This window comes from Polypterus senegalus, chromosome 4 (assembly GCF_016835505.1).
Source record: "Polypterus senegalus isolate Bchr_013 chromosome 4, ASM1683550v1, whole genome shotgun sequence".
Lineage (NCBI taxonomy): Eukaryota > Metazoa > Chordata > Cladistia > Polypteriformes > Polypteridae > Polypterus > Polypterus senegalus.
Window position 1 is genome coordinate 144,107,105 of NC_053157.1, and position 26,163 is coordinate 144,133,267.

At 37.3% G+C, this 26,163-nt stretch overlaps 1 protein-coding gene across 2 annotated transcripts in view; it reads right to left on the bottom strand.

Annotated features, from left to right (window-relative positions):
• Nucleotides 1-26,163, bottom strand: part of corin (corin, serine peptidase) — a 184,325-nt gene that overhangs the window by 24,053 nt on the left and 134,109 nt on the right. For both annotated transcript variants that reach the window (XM_039751395.1, XM_039751396.1), the window contains exons 7-13: nt 20,789-20,896; nt 17,642-17,752; nt 15,042-15,164; nt 14,081-14,188; nt 12,867-13,098; nt 3,970-4,115; nt 96-203 (exon numbers count right to left, since the gene is read on the bottom strand). In XM_039751395.1, coding sequence (XP_039607329.1) covers nt 96-203; nt 3,970-4,115; nt 12,867-13,098; nt 14,081-14,188; nt 15,042-15,164; nt 17,642-17,752; nt 20,789-20,896 — 936 coding nt within the window. The remainder of the gene's footprint in view (nt 1-95; nt 204-3,969; nt 4,116-12,866; nt 13,099-14,080; nt 14,189-15,041; nt 15,165-17,641; nt 17,753-20,788; nt 20,897-26,163) is intronic.

A 26,163-nucleotide genomic window follows, 5' to 3' on the forward strand; every position in this document is an offset into this window, starting at 1 on the left:
TGTGCTTGTGTACAGCAAGAAAGATCCTCTTTCTTCATCATCTAGGAGGCAGCACTCATTTATAAATGTTACTTACTCATATCATCTGTACTTACTGCATTTTTCTTCATCACTGTCATCATCACAGTCTGATTGTCCATCACACCTCCTTGAAGCTAGAACACATCTTCCAGACTTACACTTAAAATGACTTGGAGAACACTCTGGCAATGACAAAAACACTTTTGTTAAAAGGACAAAGTTAAGCTGGAAAGCTGGATTCCCTATCATTGTCAGTGTTTGTCTAACAGGTTCAAAAAAAGGACCATTTTGGGATTTGAGGAAGACCGTTATTTTGGTGGGAAAAGGACAAATGAACAACTTAAAAAAAGAAAATGATTAAGAGGCATTTATTATTACCCATATTTTTTAACAAACCCCAAAGATATTATGATGGTCTCCTTATAACAATATTTAGAATTAAGGCAGCTTCAACAAATAATTACTGCACAAACAAATTCAAAATATGGAAATGTATTCAAATTACACCTCTTCATCTATTTTCTGAACCTACTTTTTCCATCATAATTTGCAGGTGCCAGGACGTAAAAACCAATCAGCTAGAGCAACCACTTCCTTCAGCCCCTGAGTGTTGGCCAAACACTCATTCCAGGGGCTCTCCTCCCAGCTGCCTGCCTTAACCAAGTGGCAGTATTTTAATAAGAAAGCACCAGAAGGCAACACTTGGCTCAAATGTTGTGCCAAAGTTTACTAAACGAAGGTCAAACTGATCTGTCATCAAGCACAGTACACTACCCAAGAATCAAAGTCAAGAAATATGAAGTGGAGAAGGACAAACAAACTGTGATTGCATTCACTACACTTTTGGCACGCAGACTTATTTTGCTAAACTGGAAGAATCCTAACTCTACTCTTTTAAGTCAGTGGGAAACTGATGTGTTATATTATTTGAAATTGGAAAAAATCAAATACTCAGTTAGAGGATCTGTACAGATTTTTTTCAAAACATGGCAGGATCTAATCAGTAATATTTTAGAATAAGCTCTTAAAGTACAGAGGAAGCAATTATCTCTGCATTTCTTTTTCTTCTCCATTCATCTCTAGTGCTTATTAAACTCATCAATTTAGGTATGTTTACAAGCCTTAAGTTCTACCCTGTTGGCCATGCTCTAAATCTCAGGGGTGGGGGCCGACTTGTTCTCAGTCCTATTTTTTGTTGATCGATTTGTATGGAATGATTACAATAAAATTAATTAAAAAATGAAATATGAAATACTAAGCTCTTTCGCCAGTTCAAACGTGAATAAATCACACATAATCTCGAATGATTCAGTGCAAGCCTTTCTTCCCAATCCCTTCATGGTAACTTTGCTATGGCAACTGTACAAAGAATGGCAAAGCTTATAATAAATAATAACGTTTTACAGGATAATGCATAAATATTTCAAAATAAAATCTAAGATTTGAATTCCCTGGGTTAAAAAAACCCTGGAGCAGGCAAATACTTTTACTACGAAACCCCTGAAAGGCACTGAACAAGTCAGAAAATGCTGATCATAACAATTATAGGTTTTAAAGCCTTCTAGTGCTATGCTGAGGCTGGAGCTGGGAGGTAAGTCGGAAGAAGACTCACTAGAGAAGGACAAGAGAAATTAGAGAGAGAGAGAGAGAGGAAGAAAGAAAGTACGAGAGAGTGTTGTGTTACATTGGAAGGTGAAAAGACACCACATGGAACAGTCAAAGACCACTGGACGCATGCTGAGTGGAACAAAAGACAGTTTCACAATTTCTTTTGGTGTTTTGTTTTCTATGTATAATCAACAACCTTGTTTTTGGTAAATAAAAACATGCCTCTGATAAAAAGTTGGTTTCCTTAGCATTATGGAGGGCAGTCGGAACAAGCAGATACAAAATATGCCCATAGAATTATACACATTTGTTGCACTGTTTGATGCATATAATAATATTTGTTTCTCCGAATGAATTACTCCTTACAATGAAAGGTGTTATTAGAAAGAAACATTAAGTATATTATAAATTTATTGCATTTTCTCATGACAGGAAGAGTACTAAAATATCGAACAATGCGAGTTTCATTCTTTTAAAGGGCACTTCTCCAAGGTGAAAGCTTGTACTACAGTAATTAAGATGAATAAATACTTTATGACAGGTAGGTGGTCTGACCTTGATTAGAAATGGGACATCCGTCATTCGTTTTGCCCTGCTTTCTACATGTCGGCTTCATCCTAGAATGATAATCGTTTATGGGATCTACAGTATAATACTTCTAAAGTCGTATGCAAATAGTACAAAAAAAAAGGAGTGATTCAAATCAAAGATGCCTTTGCCCTTGTCTGTGTTTGCAGAACACGAGTCCACTCAGGCAATGGTTTGCTACATTTATAAATAGCAGCCAGCCAGAAAAACATTTAAAAGTGATAAAGTATCAGTTTCTGCAGGAATCTAATGAGGGGCAAAATAAATCTTAATGGCAACAATGTACACTTTTTAAACAGTACATTTAAATATATGTGTGTTACATAAACTGTAGGTAAAAATTGAATTCAGGCATTTTTGCAATGCCAAAGAAAACCTTGCATTTCACCTATAAGCAGTTTGATGTAGTGATGCAAATATAAGATAATCATTCCAAAAGGGTGTCTTTTTTGCTAGTATTTGCATAACCTATCCAAGGTTTCAAGTTTTCTTTTTCCCACATGGATGTTTATATTAAGGAAGAAAATGTGTGTTTGTTACAGCTACTACAACCTTACAAAAACATAAGGGTCAATCCAGTTGTAGTAAGCAGTAGTAAATACATAGTAGCTAGAACCAGAAATAATATACAATGCAGTAGCTACTATGTAAGACGAGGCCCTTTTCAAGCATCTAAACAAATAACTCAAAGGTCATACAGAGCAGTTTTGTATAACCAAGAAGTCGTTGCGTTTTTTGGTTACAAAAAGAAGCAGACACAAGAAGGGCTGTTTAGGGCAAGGGCCTTACTAACTATTGAAGAACAGTAAACTCATCCCTGATTCCATACTCACCAGAGACTCTCAGGCTGTTGATGTCACACTATAACAGCTGTGGGTTTCAAGAGCTTAAACCAACATTACAAGTCAAGTTAACAGCTGATTTTCTCTAATGTTCAAGTGTTTTGGAACATCATTCCAGGGTGACTTTGGAATGTAGGTTACTCTTGGCCAATAGGTGCTCGCTAAAAAACAGTTTTAAAAATTTCGTGATCCAAGCGTAAAATTTCATATAGTTTTTTAGACGCGTTTGTATGCCTGCCTGCCTATCACGAGAGGACTATTCATCATGCTACGTATTATAGTTCGCTTGCAGTACTGATTTATTAGCGTGAATCCAAGAGAGACTCATCGGGCTGCGGGGATGGGGTAGGGGCCCTCCTCATGCACGCGTCTGACAAGGAGCATAACCTTAACTCCGCTTAGTTACCGAATGAGAGAACTACTTAACGGATTTAGATGTTTTTTTTTTCTATAATTTGCTTGAACATTCTGGTTGATTTTGCGACTTCTCGCATTGTGCTAAGAATCATAGTTCGCTTGCAGGAGCGATATATTTGCGCTAATCTGAGACAGAGGCTGTAGGCTGAGGGGAGGGGGAGAAGTGACGTCAGGAGTAGAGAACTGGGTGGGGCCCTCCTCACTGTCCTGTTTCACTACTCTGAGGGCAAAGCCATGGGGGAAGGCTAGTAATATATATTGGGGGGGAGGGGGGGCAATCAAACTCAAAATCCCTCTCTACCCAACTATGACTATGTTTATGTATAATGTGTTTGTTTTTTTTTTGCAAGTCTAAAGACAATTTCTAAAAATACAAAACAGATGTACACTGTTAAAACAACATTCAATAATTAATATTTACAAATATTTTCTTGTACTTTTACAAATGCATAAGACCCTACTGGGCAGCATGATGAAAACAATCAAGTCTTACCCTCCACATCTTGATCAGGCATGAGACAGCTGGTATTGTCTACATTCTCTTCTGGAAACTGGGTGCAATCTATGTGCTCAGGCCACTGGAGCCCGACTATACCCAGAACTGATTCACAACGTTCCTTGGAATTTTTGCACAGTGTCCTGAAAAAACATTTGATACAAACTCAGGATTATTACATGTACTGTCTTTTATGGTGTTTGCATGTATGATAACATTTTAGGAATATTATAGACTGCATTAATAACCAGTATCAAGATTAACCTGTACCAAAGAAATGGAATAAGAAAAAAACAAGCAAAACTAAAGAACCAATTTTTAGAGTTTCAAATAAATATCATTTATCACGAATCACTCATTCAGATTTTTTCTGTCTAGTTTTCTAACCATACTGTACAGGTCAATTTTTACCCTTCAGTTTTCTTTTCAATCAATCACTGCATTTATATTAATGCAGCTTATTATTTTACAGCAATTAGAACATTCCATAACTAGAATTATTAAAAGTTCCACAAGAATTGTAAAATAGTCAGTGTTCCCATGTGTTTGTTATGTTCGGTAACTTTGCTATCCTTACTGTGTAAAACTGCTGAAAAATTTGAAATGCATGTCCACATTAAAAAAATGGATGAACTAAAAAAGTAACATAAGTCAACATTTTTTCTTATTGGGTGTAAAATAAAATGATAGCATTTTGGCTTTACAGATGTGATTTCTGTTTTAACTTCAATTAAAGTAACCATATATTGCAGAAGTGAATCACAATGTTTAATATTTTAAAGAATAAAAAGTAGCATAATTGTCTGACCAAGTAATCTGATAATCATAATTTTAAATAGTTGGTTCCCTTGCAAATCTCACCCTGCGCTGGTGGTGAAAGATAAGTAGCTTGGAAAAAAACCTCATGTTGAAGCACCAGTCAAGTGGAAGATGCATGGACCACAAAATTAAGAGTTGGGAGAAAAACTGTTGATGTAGTTTTTACATTTCAAGGTCAGGGTTAGGGTCAAGGCTACTTTATCGTCATCAGCAACTGTGTAGACGTACAAAGTGAGATGAGACGGCGTATCTCCATGAGCGACATTGCAACATATAGCAAAGTGCAAGTTGTGACAGAAACAATACCATGAATAGACAATGTAACAATGTTAACAGTATAGTGTGAAAGGGAATACACTGCAGTGTCACTTGGGTAGACAGGAACGAGACCACTTTATGCATTCACAATTCTGAAGGCCTGCGGTATGAAACTGTTGCTCACTTTTTGCAGAAGCAGAGTAGAACTTTGAAACCCTTTTCCAGACCATAGAAGAGAGAGGAGACTATGTAATGGGTGAGAAATTCTGAATCTGATTTTGAGGAGGCAGCACCAACACAGACATATTGTATATGTACTGTTACAGGTAAAAAAAAAAATGAAGTAAGCCAATTTTTGCTCTAGCGTGCTACTAAGTAATTATTTGAATGTCTTAATGTTCACTCACTTCCCGCAGCCTTGTTTGTTTTACAGCTGCGACAACACCATGTTTGGCATAGTGTAACCTTGCAATGTGCCACATCCACAAAATGGCCATACCCAAAAGAAATGTCCAAAAGTCTGTCATTACAGAAGTAATAAGAACATTTTAAAATAAACTGAATAAAATGGGGAAAACATGACTCAACACCTTCTTGGCAAGTTGGCTGTGGCCAGTTTCTGGCAAACCCCAAGTCAAGTGAAGATAACATAATCAAACTCATCTGAGTTCTGCCTGCCGAAGGAAGCACACTCTTTCTAAGACTACATCTACTATACTATGTTTAAAATGGCATTTTTAAACAAAACTATCTTTGTCCACACTAGCATTTTAACATTGTTTATGAAAGAATCTCCACTCAAGCTAAAATGGCTGAAAATGCATGTATAGTATTATATAGCCATTTGCCTACATTGGGCTTGAAGTTTAAAATTTATTTTTTGAGAGGAAGCATTCAAAAGGAGTTACGTTTAGCCTTTTAAGTATCACAAAACCCCAACCATAGTAAAGGGTCACACACGACTCTGTGTGACAGCCTGTCCCAGAATAAGCACTTCCAAAGTCCAAGTATCAAAAAGTCTTTTGCTGGCACTTTCTAATCTGTCTTTCTCCTTCACATAAACTCATGTTTTGCTTTACCGTTTCCCTGTCAGTCCAAACAGTTGAACCTCACAAGTCCAGTTTCAAAGGCCCACTGATTGGCTCTGACATTCTCTGCTCCTGACGCGCACTCCTTTGAAGAGGAAGATATGTTTGCATTCTTTTAATTGTGAGCCAGAACTGTCATCTCTGTCCTGTCATGGAGCACAGTTTACACTTTTGAAAAAGAGACAAATGTTTGTTTGCAGTGTTTTAAAGTCCCTGTCCCTACAACCTCCTGTGTTTCTGTGCAAATCTGTGACCCAAGCGTGACAATATAAAAATAACAATATAAACGTATGGTTTTTACTTTGCGGATTTTCACCTTTCGCAGGGGGTTCTGGAACGCAACCCCCACGATCGGGGAGGGATCACTGTATGCTTGTACAGTGGTCCAAATGGAACAGTCATCAAGCAGAGCAAAAATAAATAAATAAATGAGAGAGAGAGACTGGGAAGAAGCATTTACTTACTACGCACTGGCGCATGAATACTTCTTTTGAAATACTAATTCTGGCATGTGGCAGCCATGCATGCTGATATAATGCACACTAGTAGGTGAAATGTCATGTTTGTATATGTAGGTAGTCCATTCCAAGACACCCCTCAATAGCCTATTCTGCATATGCAAAACTAACTGCTGGTGACAATGTCTCATCATACAACTTTTCATTGTCAAAAGCATATTGCACATTTTTTTAGGAAAGTCAAATTGTGGAGTCAATGAAAATGCTGACAAATTTCTTTACCCAGTTAATCTACAATCCACCTTGAGCCTCCAGCCACAACAATCAACACTCTTTGGCATTTCAAGCTAATAAAAACTGCTCCTTTAACTAATTGATCAACTGACACATACATATTTATTATTAATTTATTAAATTACCTGTACATTATAATGTACTGTATTACCTTTTACTTTTAGGTTACAATGCTTTAGTAAAGGGTAAATAAGCAACAGATGGTTTCCACTAATTCTTATTGGGGAAATACTTATATGTTGCTCATTATTTATGTCATACTGTTATATTTTACAATAGGGATGTGTTATGTATGTGTGTGTGTGTATGTGTTTGCTCAATTAATAGTTGTTCTGATATGAACTGTTGCTGTGTCTACAGTAGTTTTTGCTTAGCATCCGATGCTGCTGGGTTAGGCTTCAGTTCCTTCAGACCTTAAAATGTAAAAATTTTTTGTGTCATTACTGTCACATGTACAGAGTGCAGTAGAATTATTACTGTGCTAATCAACATGCAACATGTTCCCACTCTCCAGTGCCATGATTAATGAAAATAACTACCTTACCTCAAAACTTGTGTCTTCCTCACTTATAAGACAGATGGATGGAAAACAAAATAGGAGATCTTTGTGCAGTCATCACTCTATGTGACTTTAGTCTCTAAGAGCTGTCTCCTTTTCATTAACCCTATTCCATTAGCGTAATATTACATTATGCTTTGGAGGGCTGTGCTTGAAGTTCTGGGATCCCATTGGTTTTATCTTCTTCATCACTATTATTTTATTTCTCTTTCTTCCACCACGTTTAAAAGTTACATTTACGAGAGGTTGCTATAATCAAATCCAGTGAGAGACTATTAAAATAATTAATTTTACTCATTCTTTATGTTGCATAAGTTCTGATAAGAAAGCACACCAGAATGCTCATACTGTCTAACTTGAGAACCTGCATGTGACTCTTATAAAATAGTAAACATATATCACATCTGAGTGATTAGAAATTGCAAAGTTAGTAAACAACACAGAAATAAGTTTTAAAGTAAAGTATAAAATTTTGAGAAACTGATAAAAGGCAATGTTCATTTTTTTAGTTATTTTCAACTTTCTTCTTCAAGTTGTTTTAAAATATATTTCTCATATAACTTTTCAGACTCATCAACATATAGACCTGAAGAATTGCTCAAGGTGTGAATATTCTGCGTCCTCTGTATTTAACTTGGATTTTCTGTGTCTTTCCTTGCTTAGCTGACATGCAGCTTTGGAATGCTTTCCTAGTGTTGTCATTCAGAACAAGATATGGTGAAGGTATGCCACAAATAAAATACTATACCATATTCAGTCTCATTCATTCCATGTTCCTTTTAATCTTTCCGATTTTAGGAACTTTGGGATTTTATCTGCTTATTTGTTTGTGTTTTGTTCACATTAATATTTGCCTGAGAGGCCATTAGATAAATACTGCACTGGCTACCTGTGTTATGAATTGCTTTATAAGGATATTATTTATAAAAGGTGCCATGCCAATCAATTAATTTCAGTTTATTGTAAAATTATACTTTTCACTATTGATCGGTCAAAGCCAACACATATAAAAAACAACTGAAACAATACATAGAAATGTTAATAGCCATGTAATTTAGCATAAATCAGTACACATTTATTCATAAAACACCAATAGAAACTGATATACAAATCTTTTATAAAGCTAATTTCTCTATTGGCACTCCAGACATTCCCAAAGATAAGCGTTATTGGTGAGAGTGTGGGTTTTAAAAGGTTTAAGTTATCACTATTCAACGTAATTTATCCAGCAAATGAAACATTTTTCCTTGATACGGCTGTGTCCTGCTGTACTGAATAATGCTGTTGTGTTGATGTAGAGTGCAGTAAACATATGGCCATTCCTTTCAAATTGACAAGCTTACAGAATAAAATCATACAAATCCGTCTATTTAAATGAGCACTTTCACATTTAATGTAAAGTAGGACCATTTAAACATACAAATCTTTATGTGACTTTTAAAAAAAAGTATAATTTCCTAGCAAAATTATGGGAAAAATCAGGGATTTGAACAATATCTGTATTGTCTTAAAACTGAAAAATAAATTATAGTACACACTGCATACATGCATGCAAAAAAAAATCACAATATTGAAATAAACAGTAAAGTTTCCACATATAGTGCTCAACGTGACACTACACACCTCATTCTGAAACCTGCTAATTTAATTCAGGATTACGAGGGGCTGGAGCCTATCCCGGCAGCACTGGGTGCGAGACACAAAACAGCCCTAGACAGAGCATCACTCCATGGCAGAGCCTACTCAAGGACACAGCCACACAGGGGCATTTTGGAATCTCCAATTAATCTTGCACATATAATTTTGGGGAATGTCTGAGGAAAATCAAAGTACGTAGAAAAAACCTGGGGACATGGGGAGAATTCCACAGGTGTGGCATTGAAGACCAGGACACCAAATTTATTGCACCACCATGCTTTCCTAACACTACTCACATAAATCTAAACTGCGGTTTTATTATACATTAATTCAAAATATTTGCTGAAGCTAAGGCAACTTTGTGTATCATTTATAAAAACAAATCTACTATATTTAATATAAACCTGCATGTTAAAATAACAAGAAATAGATTATTTTGAATGCTGAATATTAATAATTATTATATGTTTATCTATTCATCGTCACCTGCAGCTCTTCATCAGATGCCCCGTACGCACTGCCAGTCTATCATTGGTTTTTTTGTTCAGAGTCAGCAAATCAGCATGTCTTTACGATATCGACGACATGTCAGAGTACTAAGAGAAAAGCCACATGGACACGGGAGGCAGTGCGCAGATCGTCACATACTCAGTGAACAAGCCAACTGGCTTGAATTTGGAGCCACGCTCCTGAAGCTGTGATACTGCAGCACTAATCACTGTCGCCACTTTGTCATCCTATTTTAAAAACTGCTCACAGAATTAAAAGTTAAAAATACTGTTTTTCTTGTGTATAGAAAGCCTAACATGATAAAACTTTTATGGTTATGCTTTTTTTTTTCATGTAACATGTACACATAATAACAAATACTATATGTTAATAACTAATGCACAAATCCCAGTCTAGCCTTCTGCCAGGTTATAGACTTTTCTTGAAAAATTGTATAGGCAAACTTTTACCTTTGTTTTGACTTTGTCTGATAAATATACTGTACATGTCTTACTATTTATAGTTCTCAGTTTGTTTTGCAAATATAGTTTACTTTGAAATATTTACAAAAGCACTTTTAGAGTACCTGTGGTGTTAAGGGTCCACAGCTCACTGAGCACAGGCCATTTTTAATAAATAATCGATGTGCTCGCGGCTTAGTGAGGGGACGTTGGGCCATAGTGGGCCGCGGGACGATCCGTAGGGTGTGGGCGTTTCTCACCTAGTGCACAGGTGAGGAACTGCCCACATTCATGATTGTCCCGTGGCTAATGCTGCAGCTGCTGTGGCCCTCGTCATTTTAAAAAGAAGCGAGTCGGTTTTAGGGAAAGAAAAAAAATGGAGAGAGAAAGGAAAGGAGAGGACGGAGGTTACCGGGAGCAGGAGAGGAAGCAGGTCGGTGAAAGAGAGAGAGAGCCGCGAAGAGCGAGCAGACGTGCGAGCGAATGAGCGCTCGTGGACAGCTGCGTGGAAGCTGGGTGTTAGGCCGACACCCAGACGTTTGTGTTGATGTCGCTCCCGCTGAGCGATCAGGTAGCGGGAGCGACCAGGGAAGGTGACTGGCCGCAGAGAGGCCATGGAAAGGCAGCGGAAGTCGGGAGACTTGGTGGTGGGAATCCCCAACGTGAGCGACCTGGCCGTTGTGGGAAACCAAGTTCTCCGGGACTGGGATGAGTGCCATACCGGAGCCAGGGATCGGGAGGTCTCCAGTCTCGAATGAGTGTAGAGGAAGGCAGCTGCAGAGAGCGTCTTGCCTGCTGCTTGGCCCATACGGGATAAGCAGGTGAGACGCTAATAAACGATGCACCGGGTTTGTTTGTTGTTTTAAAGACTGCTCCCAAAGAAACATTTTACCTCTCGTTTTAAAGGATTGTTTTTCTATTGATTTTAACCTCCTCGTTTTCATTTAATGGATTATTTATTTATTTATTGAAGAACTTGGAGTACTGCACTATTTATGAACACTGTTTTTGTTTTGTTGATTTTTAATAAAAGCACTGTTGCACTTTTTGCACCACCCCTTGCTCAAGTGTTTATTTGCCTCCACTGACTAGCTCACTCGGTAACATCATCGACGGTGTTGGGTTCATGTGCTTCCAATATCAAAGGGAGTGTGGAGCCTGAACCCACATCGTCACAGTACATATTAAAATATTTAAAAATGATAAAGAAAACCTTGTTGCTGGATGATTAGTTTAAGGCACTCCATCATCTCTACAACTTGTCATAAAGTTTAATATCATTGCTGAGCATGAAAAATCTTAACTGGATAATTAAGGTCCTACATGTACTGCTAAAGCATTCTGTCTTTCTTCTCTGTACACTGTTGAACTTTACCTTATGAAGATGAGTTTCACTAAACAGAAAATTCTTTAGGTTTCATCTTTTGAATGAAGAAGCTTAAGTTATTCGTTTTACCAGAGAAGTGTTCGCTCTCTTCGAGGGGTATGACCACCACATTGCAGTACTAATTATATTTTACCCTTACATCGCAAACCTTTTTAGACATCCAATCCTTACTTGCTACCCTACAAATCTTTCTGGTCTTTCAAGATTTAAAAAAAATAATGTGTAAGAACAACATGTTTTAAAAAAAGTGGACAGAATGAAATCTTCCTTTTTGTAGTTTTGGAATTTGACTGAGATTGCCGTTACCAAGGTCATGTGCATTTTCTTTAAGGAACTTCTCTTAAGGGTATTTAAAACAGCACACATAACAAATTACATTTGGACTACTACCAGCAATCTGAGTTATTGCAAGTCTGGTAGACAAGAAGCCCTGCATTTACAATAGGGCAAGCTGCATTCCTGTTACTTCTAACTGAATAGAATCTTGTACAGCCAGATTATTCATTATACACTGAATATAATGTCAAATGTAATATTAGATATACATCTGTGAATTAAATTGAGACAAATATGCCTATTAATGATGTAAACATTTAAATGCAGATGATTCTTCTAATATGAGGAACAGCTGGCAGACAATAGGAACATGGAGAGGGTACAGAGATCCAAGTGGGTTAATGGTGCCCTGTCATCAGAGAATGCATCAAGTGAAGACTCCTCTCAGCTGCTGAGGAAAGGAACAACAAGAAAGCAACGTTCTAAGAACAAAAGGCACAGAAAGTATATCCCTCCATTTTTCTATCAATTTTTGAGAGCACATGTTCTATTATACATGTCTTTAGAAACCAAAGTAAATCAAAGCAGCGGGAACAACACATAACAAAATGCCAGGCCATCATGGGACACACATTCATACAGAGACAAATTAGAGTTGTCAATCAATGGAATCCACATGTCTCTGGGGCATATAAAGAAACCAAAATTCCTACAGGGAGCCCAGGAGACATGGCAATAATGTGCAAATTCCATAAAGAAAGAGACTAATCCATAAATCAAATCTTGGATTTTAAGCCATACTTAGCAGCCATGAAAGTACTGTACAACTGAAAATAAATATGGTAACTAAGGTGAACAGTGGAGGCTGCCCAAAAAAACTTTCAAAAGTAAGTGCATCAGAGTTATCACCTGTAACATTGCAATAATGAAAGAGAGGAAATAAGATGAATATTATGCAGAAATTGTAATTGTATATTCCAAAAACATAAAGGAACAAACAAGCAAAGATAATAAAGTGTGTGGTGTAATGTCTGAATGTCAAGATAAATGCAGTGGAATAATTCTACCAATAGTCCAAATGTTCACACCAAAGTCTGCAGCCAAGGATGACACAGATTAGGAAATTAATCGAAAAAAATAACTAAAAAACCAACTTGTTTTATTTACCTGCATGGAGGTACCTTTTGATGGGTCTCTAAGTCACACTTAGGTACAAGAACAGTACAGGCAAAGAACATGAGGTATTTGTAGCAATTTGTTTGGACAAGAGCAGGAAAGAGAGAGGATTCCCAACTAATAGATGCATCTTTCTGTGTTTGGTGGCCCAAGTAGTTTGGATAACTGGTTAAATTGTAGGGTAGATTCAAACAAAGTTCCAGAGAAATTGGTTCACAGTGGCCTGAAGGTAAAGATGAAACACAGGTTATATTATACACAGTATATCCATGAGTACAGACATTTAATACTGTTAGACAAATAAAGTCAAGGTTTGGGTTTTATAAACTTGTAGCATCAGCAAGGTGCTCAGATTCGCACTGTCCTAAAATGGTGGTGACAAAAGTATGAAGTACTTGAAATATAACTTATTGGATTTAAAAATACTTATGTCTACAAAAATGCTAAAGGTACCTTAGAATATGATAGCAGACATCAGAGAACAGAAATTCACTCATTGTATATGTTTTTATGAGTTGATTTCTGCTCTGGAAAATTATAAAATAATTTGCTGTGGATTATTAGGGACCCTGGAACCTCATACTCACTCTCCCAGCACCCCTTAACATAATCCCTCGAGGAACACAGTCATACATTTCTCTAAGTCCACAAAACACATATAGACTGGTTGAGTGTACTCCGATGCCCCTTCCAGAATCTTCATGAGGTTATAGAACTGGTCCACCATTCCACGGCCTGGATGGAATCCACATTGCTACTCCTGGATCTGAGATTCCACGACTGGGTGGATTCTCCTTTCTAATACCTTGGCATAAGTTTCTCCAGGAAAGGTGAGGATAGTGATCCCCCAATAGTTGCAGCACACCCTCCTGTCTCCCTTTCAAAACTGGGGACCACCACCCCAGTCTGCCACCCCTGAAGCAGAGCTCCTAATGACCACGCAACATTGAAAAGGAGTGTCGACCATGGGAGTCCAAAAATGCCCAGTATTCCTGGGCAGATCTCATCCACCTCTGGGGCTTTGCCACTGCAATTTACTGAGATTGATTTTATGTCATTACTGCTCTCAGTACAATTATATGCTCTTATAATGTACATCTAAAATATGTGTTTGCCTAAATTCTTAGCAGAAGTGATTTAACAAAATCAAAGCACAACATTTGTCTATTACTTTTTCTTGCTAAGCACACTGTGTGTATACTTACTACAGTTTGTATTGTTTCCCTGGATGAAGCAAGTAGAACTGTTACTGCATGAAACTGGACAGGCTGTTTGTGTGCAGTCTGAGTTTTCTGCCTCACACACCTTGTGATCTGCGTAAATAAGAGACGTATAAATCAACAGACATAACAGCATGTTGGAAAAAATCAGATAGGCAACTCTGAAATTGCTGAATACAGTACACTACAGTGTTTGCTTTATACTTTATTCATATTTTGTATGGAACATTTTGCTTTACATTTTAATGTCTGTTTCATACAATACTCAAGTAAAGAACAACTAGCTACAATCAAAAATAGCATTCTTTTTGAAATCCTGAAATGTCAGAAATAATTTTATGTAACTTCTATTCGCATGAAAAACAATTTCCATTTTTTAAACAAAACACCCCTTAAAACCTTAAAATAAAGTGTTAAAAATGACCTACAAAAGCCTCCATTTAACAGACTCCATTTAATTGCAGAGACACACTGGAGAGCTGTAATTGATTAAATGAGTGGTGAATTGTTGCTTGCGAGAGTACTGGCTGTAAACATTTACTAATCTAAAACAGGGAGGCATGATCTCTCAAAGCAACAGAAGATTTAGGAGATCTATCCAAAAAAACATGAAATAAATGCAACAGACAATACCAGGGTAGACAATCAAAAATGACTGAAATGCACTCTGAATAATATTTTTTCAAAAGGCATTCTGTTCTTGACTATTCAAATACAGGTAATATAGATTTCTCTTATTCCACCTCAATATAGATCCTTTCTTGACTTTAGTCAGCATAATAAAAAATTGACAGCATTACTTTGGCTACAGTTATATGAACTGTTTAATTTTTGTGCTGAAGAGGTGTTAAGCTATACTAATCATCAAAAATACTTAGAATAGCAAGTTCTTCACCAATAAAGCACCAGCATTGCACAAAGAGCACATATTCTAATGATCACCCACTCTGTTTCAAAGAGCAGTTTTCCTCATCACTTCCATCTTTACAGTCCTCTTCACCATCACAACGAAAGGCACTTGGAATGCACTGGCCATTTCGACATTCAGTGAGGCCCTGGCTGTTGCAAGCTACAGGATAAAGGAAAATGTATAACAGCAAAAATTACTACTTCCCATTTTACATTCAAACCTTATTTTTCCCAGTAAATCTGAGGTTGAATATATAAGTTAATTTCCCTGACATTTCTGTTTCCTGCCCTAAAGGAAGGTAGTGCACTAGAACTGCTGTTAAAATATATATGAAAAGAAATGTGGTGAGCAGTGTGTGCCTTTTATTTTAGGATAGTCTGTTAGACATGGCTATGTACCTTTACAGGAAAACTACATTTCCACCTTACATCCCAGAAATTCAAAGAAGTGTTAGTGAAGAAGAGCAAAGAGACCATCCACCCTCTAATAAGGACTGCCAATTATACACAATCAGCTACAACATTAAAACTACTGACAGGAGAAAGGAATAATATTGATTATCTCGTTGCAATAGCACCTGTCATGGTATGGGAGATATTAGGCAGCACATGAGCAGTCAACTCTTGAAGGCTTTGTTTTAGAAGTAGAAAAAATGGGTAGACTACTCTACTTTGACAATAGCCAATTTGTGATGGCTAGACAAATGGGTCTAAGCATCTTCAAAACGTCAGGTCTTGTGGGATGTTCCCAAAATGCAGTGGTTAGTACCTACTAAAAATGGTCAATTTTACCATTTACCAAAATGGGCAAAGTTACTCAAAAGGAACATGTCCAAAGAAGGACAACCGGTGAACCGGCAACAGGGTCATGAGTGACCAAGGCTTACTAATGTGCTTGGGAAGTGAAAGCTCGCAGCCCACAGTGTATTGCAGCTTGCCACATACGGAGCTACATAGTCACTGATCAGTCAGAGTGCCCATGCTAACCCCGTCCACCTCTGAAAGCACCTGCAATGGGCATGTGAGCAAGAGAATTGGACTATGGAGTAATGGAAGAAGGTGGCCGGGTCTGATGAATCACTTTTGTTTTTAGATCATGTGGCTGACCTGGTGCTTGTGCAGTGTTTACCAAGAGAAGAGATGGCAGCAGGATGCACTATGGGAAGAAGGCAAGCCAGCGGAGGTAGTGTAATGCTCTGGGCAATGTTCTACTGGGAAACTTTGGATCCTGACATTCATGTAGATGTTACTTTGAAACATACCTAAAGATTGTTGCAAACCACATACACCCGTTCATGTAAATAGAATCATAAAATAATAATACTAATATAACAATATAACTCTTCTGCATGTAAATTGTGCATGTACCAAAACATACAAACCTTGTATAGAACAATAACATAATAAAATATAAACACTTTGCATGTAAATAGCTTATTTAACAGATACTACAAACTTTATTTAGAAAACGCAAGCACAACAAATACATAATATTAGAAAAATGTGACTGGTAAATGAAGGGACTTAACATTGCAAACAAAAGTCTTTTAAAAAATCGGAAACTCCTTAACATTCTTACAGCAAAATCACTCAGAACGTCATCATGGAAGCTGCGTGGACTGTCACTCACTGGTGGCTGGACTGCACCTGGGTTGGTCATCACTCAGCCTGTGATGCCACGCTTAAAGAGAAGGAGGACAGCACAGGGTCCCAGCTGCATGTCTGTCTGGCAGGCTGCGTGTCACATGGGAAGACCAGAGGGTGAGCCCTGACTCCTGGTCCCAGCAGTGGCTTCACTGTCACATCATGTGCATGGCACACAGGTAGTGAGGAGGCCACGTGTTGCACGAGAAGTCTGGCATGCTGCCTGCACTAGTGTATACAACAGCACAGACTGAGTTTAGTGCATAAAGTGCAGACGCTGCTGACGCGCACAACATAAAATATTTTTTTGTGCTCCGGTCCTGTCAAGACAAATTTTTCTAAACAAGATAAAGAAAAAATCTCTACAGAGGGCTGCAATAATGTGCCCTGAGCACTAGAGGGCGCCACATGCCCTTGCCTGGATAGCCTATGCCCTTCTTCAAATAAAACATATTTTAGGACATTTAGACAGATAAACATATTGTAATATACAAAATGATCACCAGAATCGGTGAGTGTACTGAAGCTTGAGAGTAGTAAGTCTAATCCTACACAATGTGGTCTTCCTAAAAATAAACTCAAAAGGAACAAACATGTGTATACATCAAAAAATGGAACTCTTTATGATTATTGGATTTGGCATATTAACTTAAATTGAATCATGTATTCTGTATTATTATAAAAGATGCATAACATTTGAAATAGAAATCTTTGTGTTTCCATAGCCTTTAACTAAGAAGGGGAGGTTCAAAAAAGAATGATGCTTTATGTAAATAATTTAATTTCATTGCTATTTATTTTAGTTAACTACCATTCTTGTATAGTTAATGGCAGGTGCCACCTGTTGGTTTCACACTAAAACATTAATATGGATATTGATACCTGTAGTGTTATATAAATTAACAGTTGTTATGGAAACATCTCAAATTTCAGACTTCCTTGATTTTTACGATACATTGAGCAGCTGTCCTCGTGCTGTATAAAGTAACTTACAACAATTAACTTCATCACTCTTGTCAACACAGTCGTGGTCCCCATCACACACCCAATTTGCAGAGATGCACCTCCCATCTCCACATCTGTGCTCTCCTTTTGTTTTGCATTCTGCAGAAATAAATAACTAAATCTGAAAATCATGTATAAATCACAAAAGAATCATTCAAAAGATTTTATTATTATGAAAAAGGCTTTAAATAGTATTTATAATTAATAAAATTAAGAATGGCAGATATTTTGAAATATAAAAGAGTAATATTTGGTCATGAAAAAATAGCACTATATCACATATATTCCACATACTCTCAAAACCTTTTAAATAAATTCATTTGCTACATTTTGATCCACGTTAGTAACATTTCCCTTAATTATATTATAGTCATGAATATATTTTTAATATACTGCAACATGACAAGAGTACCTGAACTTTGTTGTCAGTGGGCTATAACTGACAAAAAACTGAGATGTAAAGTGAAAACCTTCTGGGAGACCAATATTAAAGAATGGTCTGTCCTGGGGCCTCATGCATAACGCAGTGCGAAGAATTCACACTATAACATGGTGTACGGACAAAATCAGAAATGTTCATATGCACAAAAAAATCCAGATGCATAAATCTTCCACGTTCTTCCGCTACATAAATCCCAGTCAGTGTGAAAAGTAACACACGTGCACGTGCATGCTGCCACTCCCAAACTCCTCCCAGAATTACGCCTCTTTGAATATGCAAATCATTATAAATAGCCCTTAAGCTTAGCGTTCTTTGAAAAGGCAATGGCAAAAGCACAGAGGGAAATAGTACGTTTTTCCTTGCCTCCACTTGGTATTCGCTGAAATTCTTCTATTTGTTGGTTTAAACAGTGGTATAAACAACAAAAGGAAGTTGATCAAGTGAAATAGAGTGTCGGAGAAACTCGAAAGCTCAAGTTCGCAAAATTGCACAGTGCCCAAAACAAAAAAGAAGTTGTCAGATATCAAAGTCGCCGTGAAAAGTTGAGTCGTAGCCCACCGTCTGAGTGTCATATGAAAGCTTATTAGGGTACCGAGGAAAAAAAAATAGGCACACAGTGGAAAAAAAGCATGAAATGTCAACTTTAATCTCGAAATTTCCACTTTAATTACATAGTTAATTTTGTCATTAAAGTAGAACATCATAAACTTCATCTTAAAATCATTCAATTTACTAGTTTCTAAAATCCCATCGTAACTAAAGTAGCATGTTAAATGCTTTGATTTGTATTTGATCTTCTATGTGCTCTATGTGTGTGAATCACTACATGATTCTTAAACGGGCTTTCTCTTCCTCCGACAGGACACAGAATCCATTACATTCATGATACTACAGTATTAAAATACTGAGATGTATACTTAATATAATTTTCATGATGATATGAATTAAAGCATGTTATTAAATGCCGTGATTATAATGTGTGTTCACGTAAAAAATATATTAAAATCTCAAAAGTGTTAAATATGATGTACAGACAGTATTTCACTTCCCTTTTAACATGGCCAATGTTGCGTATTTGCACTGAAGAACTTTTTTGGTTTATTATCAGTTTATATCAGCATCCTGTTGTTGCTTCTCAGGGAACTGGCTGATAGGTCAAACTTTACTCTGTCATGCCTGCTATGCTGGAAACCATTACCTGACTGAGGAGGTGCTATACATACTGTATATACCACATAATATATTTTTGGCAAAAAAACACAATTTGCAGCAGTGTCCAGTTCTCTTAAAGTAATTGAATCACTTTGCTGCACTCATATTGCATTAAGGGCACTAGTGAGAATGAAGCTGCTTTTGTCAACGATAAGCTATTACAGTCCATAAACGCACAAGTCATATGTGATGCCAAGATGAGACTGCAATCATCATGACTCCGTAGCCTGGGTCATCCTGTGATTCATTTACTTTGAGGCAAACTAGCTTTGGCAGTCATGATGGTGCTGTATGTGGCGGCTGGCTCGTCTGTAACTGGCTGAACCCTCAGTTTTCATAGGTTTTATACTATTCATTGTATCGGCAATCATGTCATTAGGAGACTGCTCTACCAGCCAATAAACATCTGTAGCATTCTGATTGCTTGTGTATGAGATTGTTCAGCATTAAGGCATGTTCACAAATGCACATTTACTAGACAATTGTGATTTATCAAGGTAAATTGCATAGAAATGTGCATACACCTAGTTTTATAAATCGCATTTTACAGTATATGCATTTGTCTTTATCTTGGTGTGTGCATATTTTCACAATGAAATCTCCACAAAGTTTTATAAATAAGACTCCTGGTTACTGCCAAGTTGTATAATGTATACAGCATTGAGGAGAGCAATTACCAGAGTTAACTGATTAGTGTAAATTATTTTTATTTTTAATTTTGATGCTAAATATATCAAATAGTGTAACATAAATTCTTAGTGAGAACAAAATTCAGGTATGCTGTCATAGTTCAGTAGCGCTGCTGCCTCACAGTTATGAGACCCGGGTTCACTTCCCAGGTCTCCCTGTGTGGAGTTTGCATGTTCTCCCCGTGTCTGCATGGGTTTCCTCCGGGAGTCCAAAGACATGCAGGTTAGGTGCACTGGTGTGTGTGTGTGTGTGTGCGTGCGCTGCGGTGGGCTGGCGCCCTGCCCGGGGTTTGATTCCTGCCTTGTGCCCTGTGTTGGCTGGGATTGGCTCCAGCAGACCCCCGTGACCCTGTAGTTAGGATATAGCAGGTTGCATAATGGATGGATGTCATAGTTCAAGCCCTTGAGGACGAGAAAACAAATTCTCCGATTCATTCATTTTTCATACCTGCCTATTTTAATACAGATCAGTAGTATTTGTGAGAACGCAGGAACCAACACTCCACAGTACCAAAAAAAAAGTCACTTCCATAGTCATTCATACAAGCCCTGTAGAAGGATCATGAAGCTCATGGGTAAAATCCATACAGAAATTTGGAAGAATGTAAAAACTGCCAGCAGACTGGGCCAAGCCAGCTTTTGAACCCTGGACTTTGTATCTATAATGCAACAGTGTTAAATCACCATGACACTGCTTTAAAAATGTGATATGAAATTTTAAAGTAGTGTAGCTGATTTATAGCAAGCAAGTAAAATTGATCATAAACTCCCAAGTTAAGATGCAGTACTTACCACATACGAGCTCATCACTTAGGTCTCCACAATCATCATAGCCATCACACAAAAAGCTAGAATTAAGGCATTTTCCGGTCCCACACTGAAACTGATTCTCTGAGCAGTCTACAAAAGAAAGCATGGTATTGATTTCTGTAGTAAATTGTTGCATTGCCTTAGGAAATTGTGGGAAACTGCAGCCCTATTTTCAACATTAAAGCATCTTACAGTTTATATAATAATTCCATGTTTGTCTAAAATCATAGTCAAAGTGTTGCCTTAATCTTGCAGGTTTCTTTCTTTTTTAGGACAGCAGGAGGAGAACATTTGGATTTTCTGCATATTCCACATAATTTCATCTTATTTAGAAACTTGCAAAAACTAAAACTATTAATGAGCATTGAGACAACTGATTTTTAAAAATATTTTCATCAATAAGATCAAAAAAATGCAATACAATAAAGGTTCAAAAGCTAAAAAGTAAACTTATAATTGATCTGATGTCTGGTTTTGGGCAGGCGATATGTGGTAACGTGTACACTTGATGAGTGTATTGTTTATTTTGTCAAGGGAGTTTCTCTTTAAGGTTATTTGTTTTAAATTTCACTCTGGAGCAATCTGTATGTACTTTAATAGTCCATGAAAAAAGCGTACATATCTCAAGTCTGTGTTTACCACATTGAATTATGATGCTGAGTTTTAGTTCATTATTTTACCTAATTACTTTTACCATAAAGATCCTGATGGACCACTTTATTAAATCGAGAAGCAGATATGAAAGGAACATTACAAAGTCAGCTATAGGTAAGGTGAAAACAAATGGTGATTTTTACTGTAATTTTTCTAGACACATTCGTTGCTGCAATATTAAACCAGAAAACAAAAGGGCTACGCAAATAGACACAATGCTTTGCTCAGTCAATTCTCTACAATACTGGCTTCCCCTACTTTTCAAACATGTGGCACTGGAACTAACACCCAACTGTCTGTGCAGCTCTTCCAAGTGCACCTCACCACAGCCCACAAAGTAGACCAGTGCTAGACGTTGGTGACATTCAGTCCCAGTCGTTTTCAGAGCTAATGCTGCATTCAGACACAGCCTAATGAGGCAGGGCTAGTTTCACGAGCTTCAGTGAAGTTTACTTCATGTGCTGTGGTTCACATGTCTTCTCACCTTATCCTGGGCATCACCGCTCCTAACCTGATTGTCACATAGTTGGAAAAGCCCAAGAAAAACCCAAAGGCCATTCCTAAGAGTTCAACTAGAAGTAATATGGTCTAGGTAAAGCATTACATTAAATATTATTTAATAAATAGTAATGTTTTATTAGGGTTTGTTTTGATAACTAATGCTATTATTAAACAAATATTGCCAATGTTTGCGTAGTTAGGTGTTATTTGAACAAAAACAGGAGGTCATTTTTAGGGTCACTATATACTTAAAAATGTTTTTCATGTAAATTAATTGTAAGTAGATTGATAGAACTTTAATCTTCCCCATTTGAGAGAAATTTGTCTGTGTGTATGCATTATGAACATTGACTTTATGAAGGAGATTGAAGGAGCAAGTCATTTCCTTCTTAAAGCGGAGGAAGCCTGTACGCCTCTCCTATTAGTGTCCCCCTACCCACCCCCATTGAATTAGACATTAAAGATGTCTGCTCACGCTGAATGTCACTGCCTCATGTTGCAGTTACTTGGCTCATACTTTAATAAGTGTAATATGAGTGACACTCAGCAAGAAAGTAGTCTGAATTAAGTGTGTAAGAACTTTTCCTGAGTATATGTTTACTTAAGGAAAGCTATCTCTACTTTTACTCAAGCATTTCTGTCTTAATGTAACATGACTAACCTCTTGATGTACAGGTCTGGTACAAATAACACAACTTCCAGAACATCTTCTGCTGGTAAGGCTGCATTTTCCAGTGCTTTTGTTACAAAAGTTTTTATATTGACTACATTCATTTGTTCAATTGCTGCGAATCTATACTAATAAAAGGCAAAGCCCTCACTCACTCACTCACTGACTCACTCACTCACTGACTCATCACTAATTCTCCAACTTCCCGTGTGGGTGGAAGGCTGAAATTTGGCAGGTTCATTCCTTACAGCTTCCTTACAAAAGTTGGGCAGGTTTTATATCGAAATTCTACGCGTAATGGTCATAACTGGAAGCAGTTTTTCTCCATTTACTGTAATGGAGATGAGCTTCAACGCCGTGGGGAGTTTCATGTGACATCATCACGCCTCCCACGTAATCACGCAGTACATAAAAAACCAGGAAGACCTCAAAAAAGCGCTGAAGAAAACATGCATTATATAATTGAGAAGGCAGCGAAACAATAAGAAGCGAGCGAGTGACATATACAACCATATTCATGAGTTCTGCTACTTGAAACAAAGCACGATGTAAACCTACACTTTAAATTAAGTTCATAGACAGGCTGCCGCTGGCGTTTGTAATTTAGTGCCTGCCCATATAAGGCTGTCCGTCAGCGGCAATCCAATAGCAAACTGCCACGGGTAAATATTCACGGGTGAAGGACTGTGCTTATGGAGAGGAAGATGAGATGGTCAGGGTGGTGTTTGACACAAACTCAGCGAAACTGCGAGAGAAAGTTTTAAGTGCCAGGACTAAGGTAACATTAAATACAGCCATGGACATAGCAGGAGATGGCACCAGCACAGCTGGGAACCTTCGATGCATGTACACTGAGTGGCTCACGTGAACTGACGCAGTGCACAGATAAAAGGCAACAGTTCCAAAAACAAAAACAAAACAAAAACCGAATTACACAATTGAAAAGGCAGCAAAAAATATGAAGCGTCTCATACATACAAGCATATTCATAAATCCAACTACTGCGGAAACAAAGCACACGTTGGAAAAAGTCAATGTCCCGCTAAAGGAAGACAGTGTAAAAAAAACCGTGCATGCAGTGTGTCAGGTCTCAGATAAAGAAGAAGACGAGCTGTTTATTGATGCAGTAAGAAACGAATCGATGAATGAAACCTGTCATCTTTACAACGATTGACAAACACGGAATGTAACTTGAACACAACACATCCTACAAATACGAACCTGATTGAAAGAAATAATGATAATCAAATCCTTGATGACAGCAACACTCAGTAACACTCACAAAACAAATACTGTATATTGACAGTCATGTTACGATATTTTTTAAATGTTCCCTTTTCTTTTCTAGCTTTTTAACACACTACTTCTCATGCGATCGCGGGTATATATATATGTATATATATATAACCCGATCTACATACTCGAATAATGGATACTTTATTCGCCATCAATGATTGTTTTGGTAAAGCCATACTCAGTGTATTCATTAGATGAACGGTAAAAAAGTAAGGGCGAGGAGAGGATGACTTATTGAGGCATGCAGGCTGTAGTGCGTCAACTCTATCTGAATTGCGATCACATTTGAAAAAATATATCTTTTCAAGTTCTATTTAGTCCATATGTGTCAAACTCAAGGGCGCGGGCCACATCCGCCCGGCGTAATTATATCCGCCCGCGAGATCATTTTATATACTGTATTATTGTTATTAAAGCCCGGGTATATGAAGCGCTGGTAACACAATAAACTACAGATCCCATAATGCAGCGCTTCAGCTGCCTTGCCGAACACTTACCGCGTTAATCAAGTCTACCTTATGATGCTGCAAGTTATTGCGAAGCTAGCTCACACGATGCTGAAGAGAAAAGTTGATTCTGAAAATAGAGCCATTTAAAACCGATGGGAGGCTGAGTATATGTTTACTGAACCCGTGTGTCTCATTTGTGGAGCTAATGTGGCTGTAATTACAGAATTTAATCTAAGACGGCACTATAAAACAAAACATCAGGGTAACCTGAAAGACCTGAATGCAATGCAGAAGATACAGAAAGCAGAAGAATTAAATAAGAATCTGACACTTCAGCGGACGTCTTTACCCGTGCACAATCACAAAGTGATTTCAATTGAGGCTGCTTTTATGGGAGACACAACCACTTGCCCCACTTTCCCTGTTACCAAGTAATGTTAAACCAAGTCGTCACTACGGTGTTCCCAAATCGCACTTTGCTGATAAACTGAGCGCACTGAGTTTGCACGGCGCTTTGGTGACTTTGAAGAACAAAAAAAGTCCGTCTACATGCGGCTCGAACCTTGTGCATGTTTGGTAGCACATATCTGTGTGAGAAGCTCTTCTCAGTGATAAAGACTAACAAAACAGCACACAGGAGTCGCCTCACTGATGAGCACCTGCAATCCATCCTGAGAATCTCCACAACACAGAACCTCACACCAAACATAAACGAACCTGTGGCCAAAAAAGATGCCAGGCGTCCAGCTCTAAAATGACATATGAGCAAAGACAACTGAATGATTTGATTTGTTATTGCTGAAAGGAACACATTTTATTTATATTTCTAGGTTTTGTTATGCAGCATGTTCATATTTGAATTTGTATAATTTTGACAGGATATATTTTTATGGAGAGCAAAATCTTTTGGGATATTTAAAATCTAAGTTTTTTTTATAAAATATAAAATTACATAAGAGTAAAGAAATTTGAATGTTTGTTCTTTTAATGTTTATTTCTAACTTGTATAATTTAGACAGGATATATTTTTATGGAGAGCAAAATATTATAAGTTGTTTAAGGTTTGAGTTGATTTATTCAGGAATAATATTCCTGTCTGTTTTTACCATTCCTACCAAAGATATTTCTGTCGACTAAATAAAAATTCCTTCTATTTAAAATTTAAATAGAACTTGAACAAATACGATAGTTCATAATATCCACGCAGACTTGCACGTGGCGGGTGTCATCCGTTTTAACAAACAGCGTATTGCACTGATACGAAATAGCTGTGTGTGTATATATGTAGATATGTATGTATATGTATATGTATGTGTATATATATGTAGATATATATATGTATGTATATATGTGTGTGTGTATGTATATGTGTATATGTATAGATATGTATATATATATGTTTGTGTGTGTGTGTAAATATATATATATATTTATATTTATATATATATATATATATATATATGACAACAACACTCATCACTCACAACAGTGATAAAACAATTACATTGACAATCATGTTACGTTATTTTCAAAATGTTTCCTTTTCTTTTTCATTGCTTCTTTAACACACTACTTCTCCGCTGCGAAGCGCGGGTATTTTGCTAGTATAATTATATAATTAGTTCAGCCTCTTCTGGAATATGGGCATAGTGTTTTGTGTTGTGATATGTATGTCTACTAGGACTAGATGTTTTAATCCCTTTGTAATCGGGACACCATTGATTTCTTAGGTAGGACTGGAGGTGTCTTCATGGGTTTTCATCCAGCAGTGTTACTGCCTCCAGTAC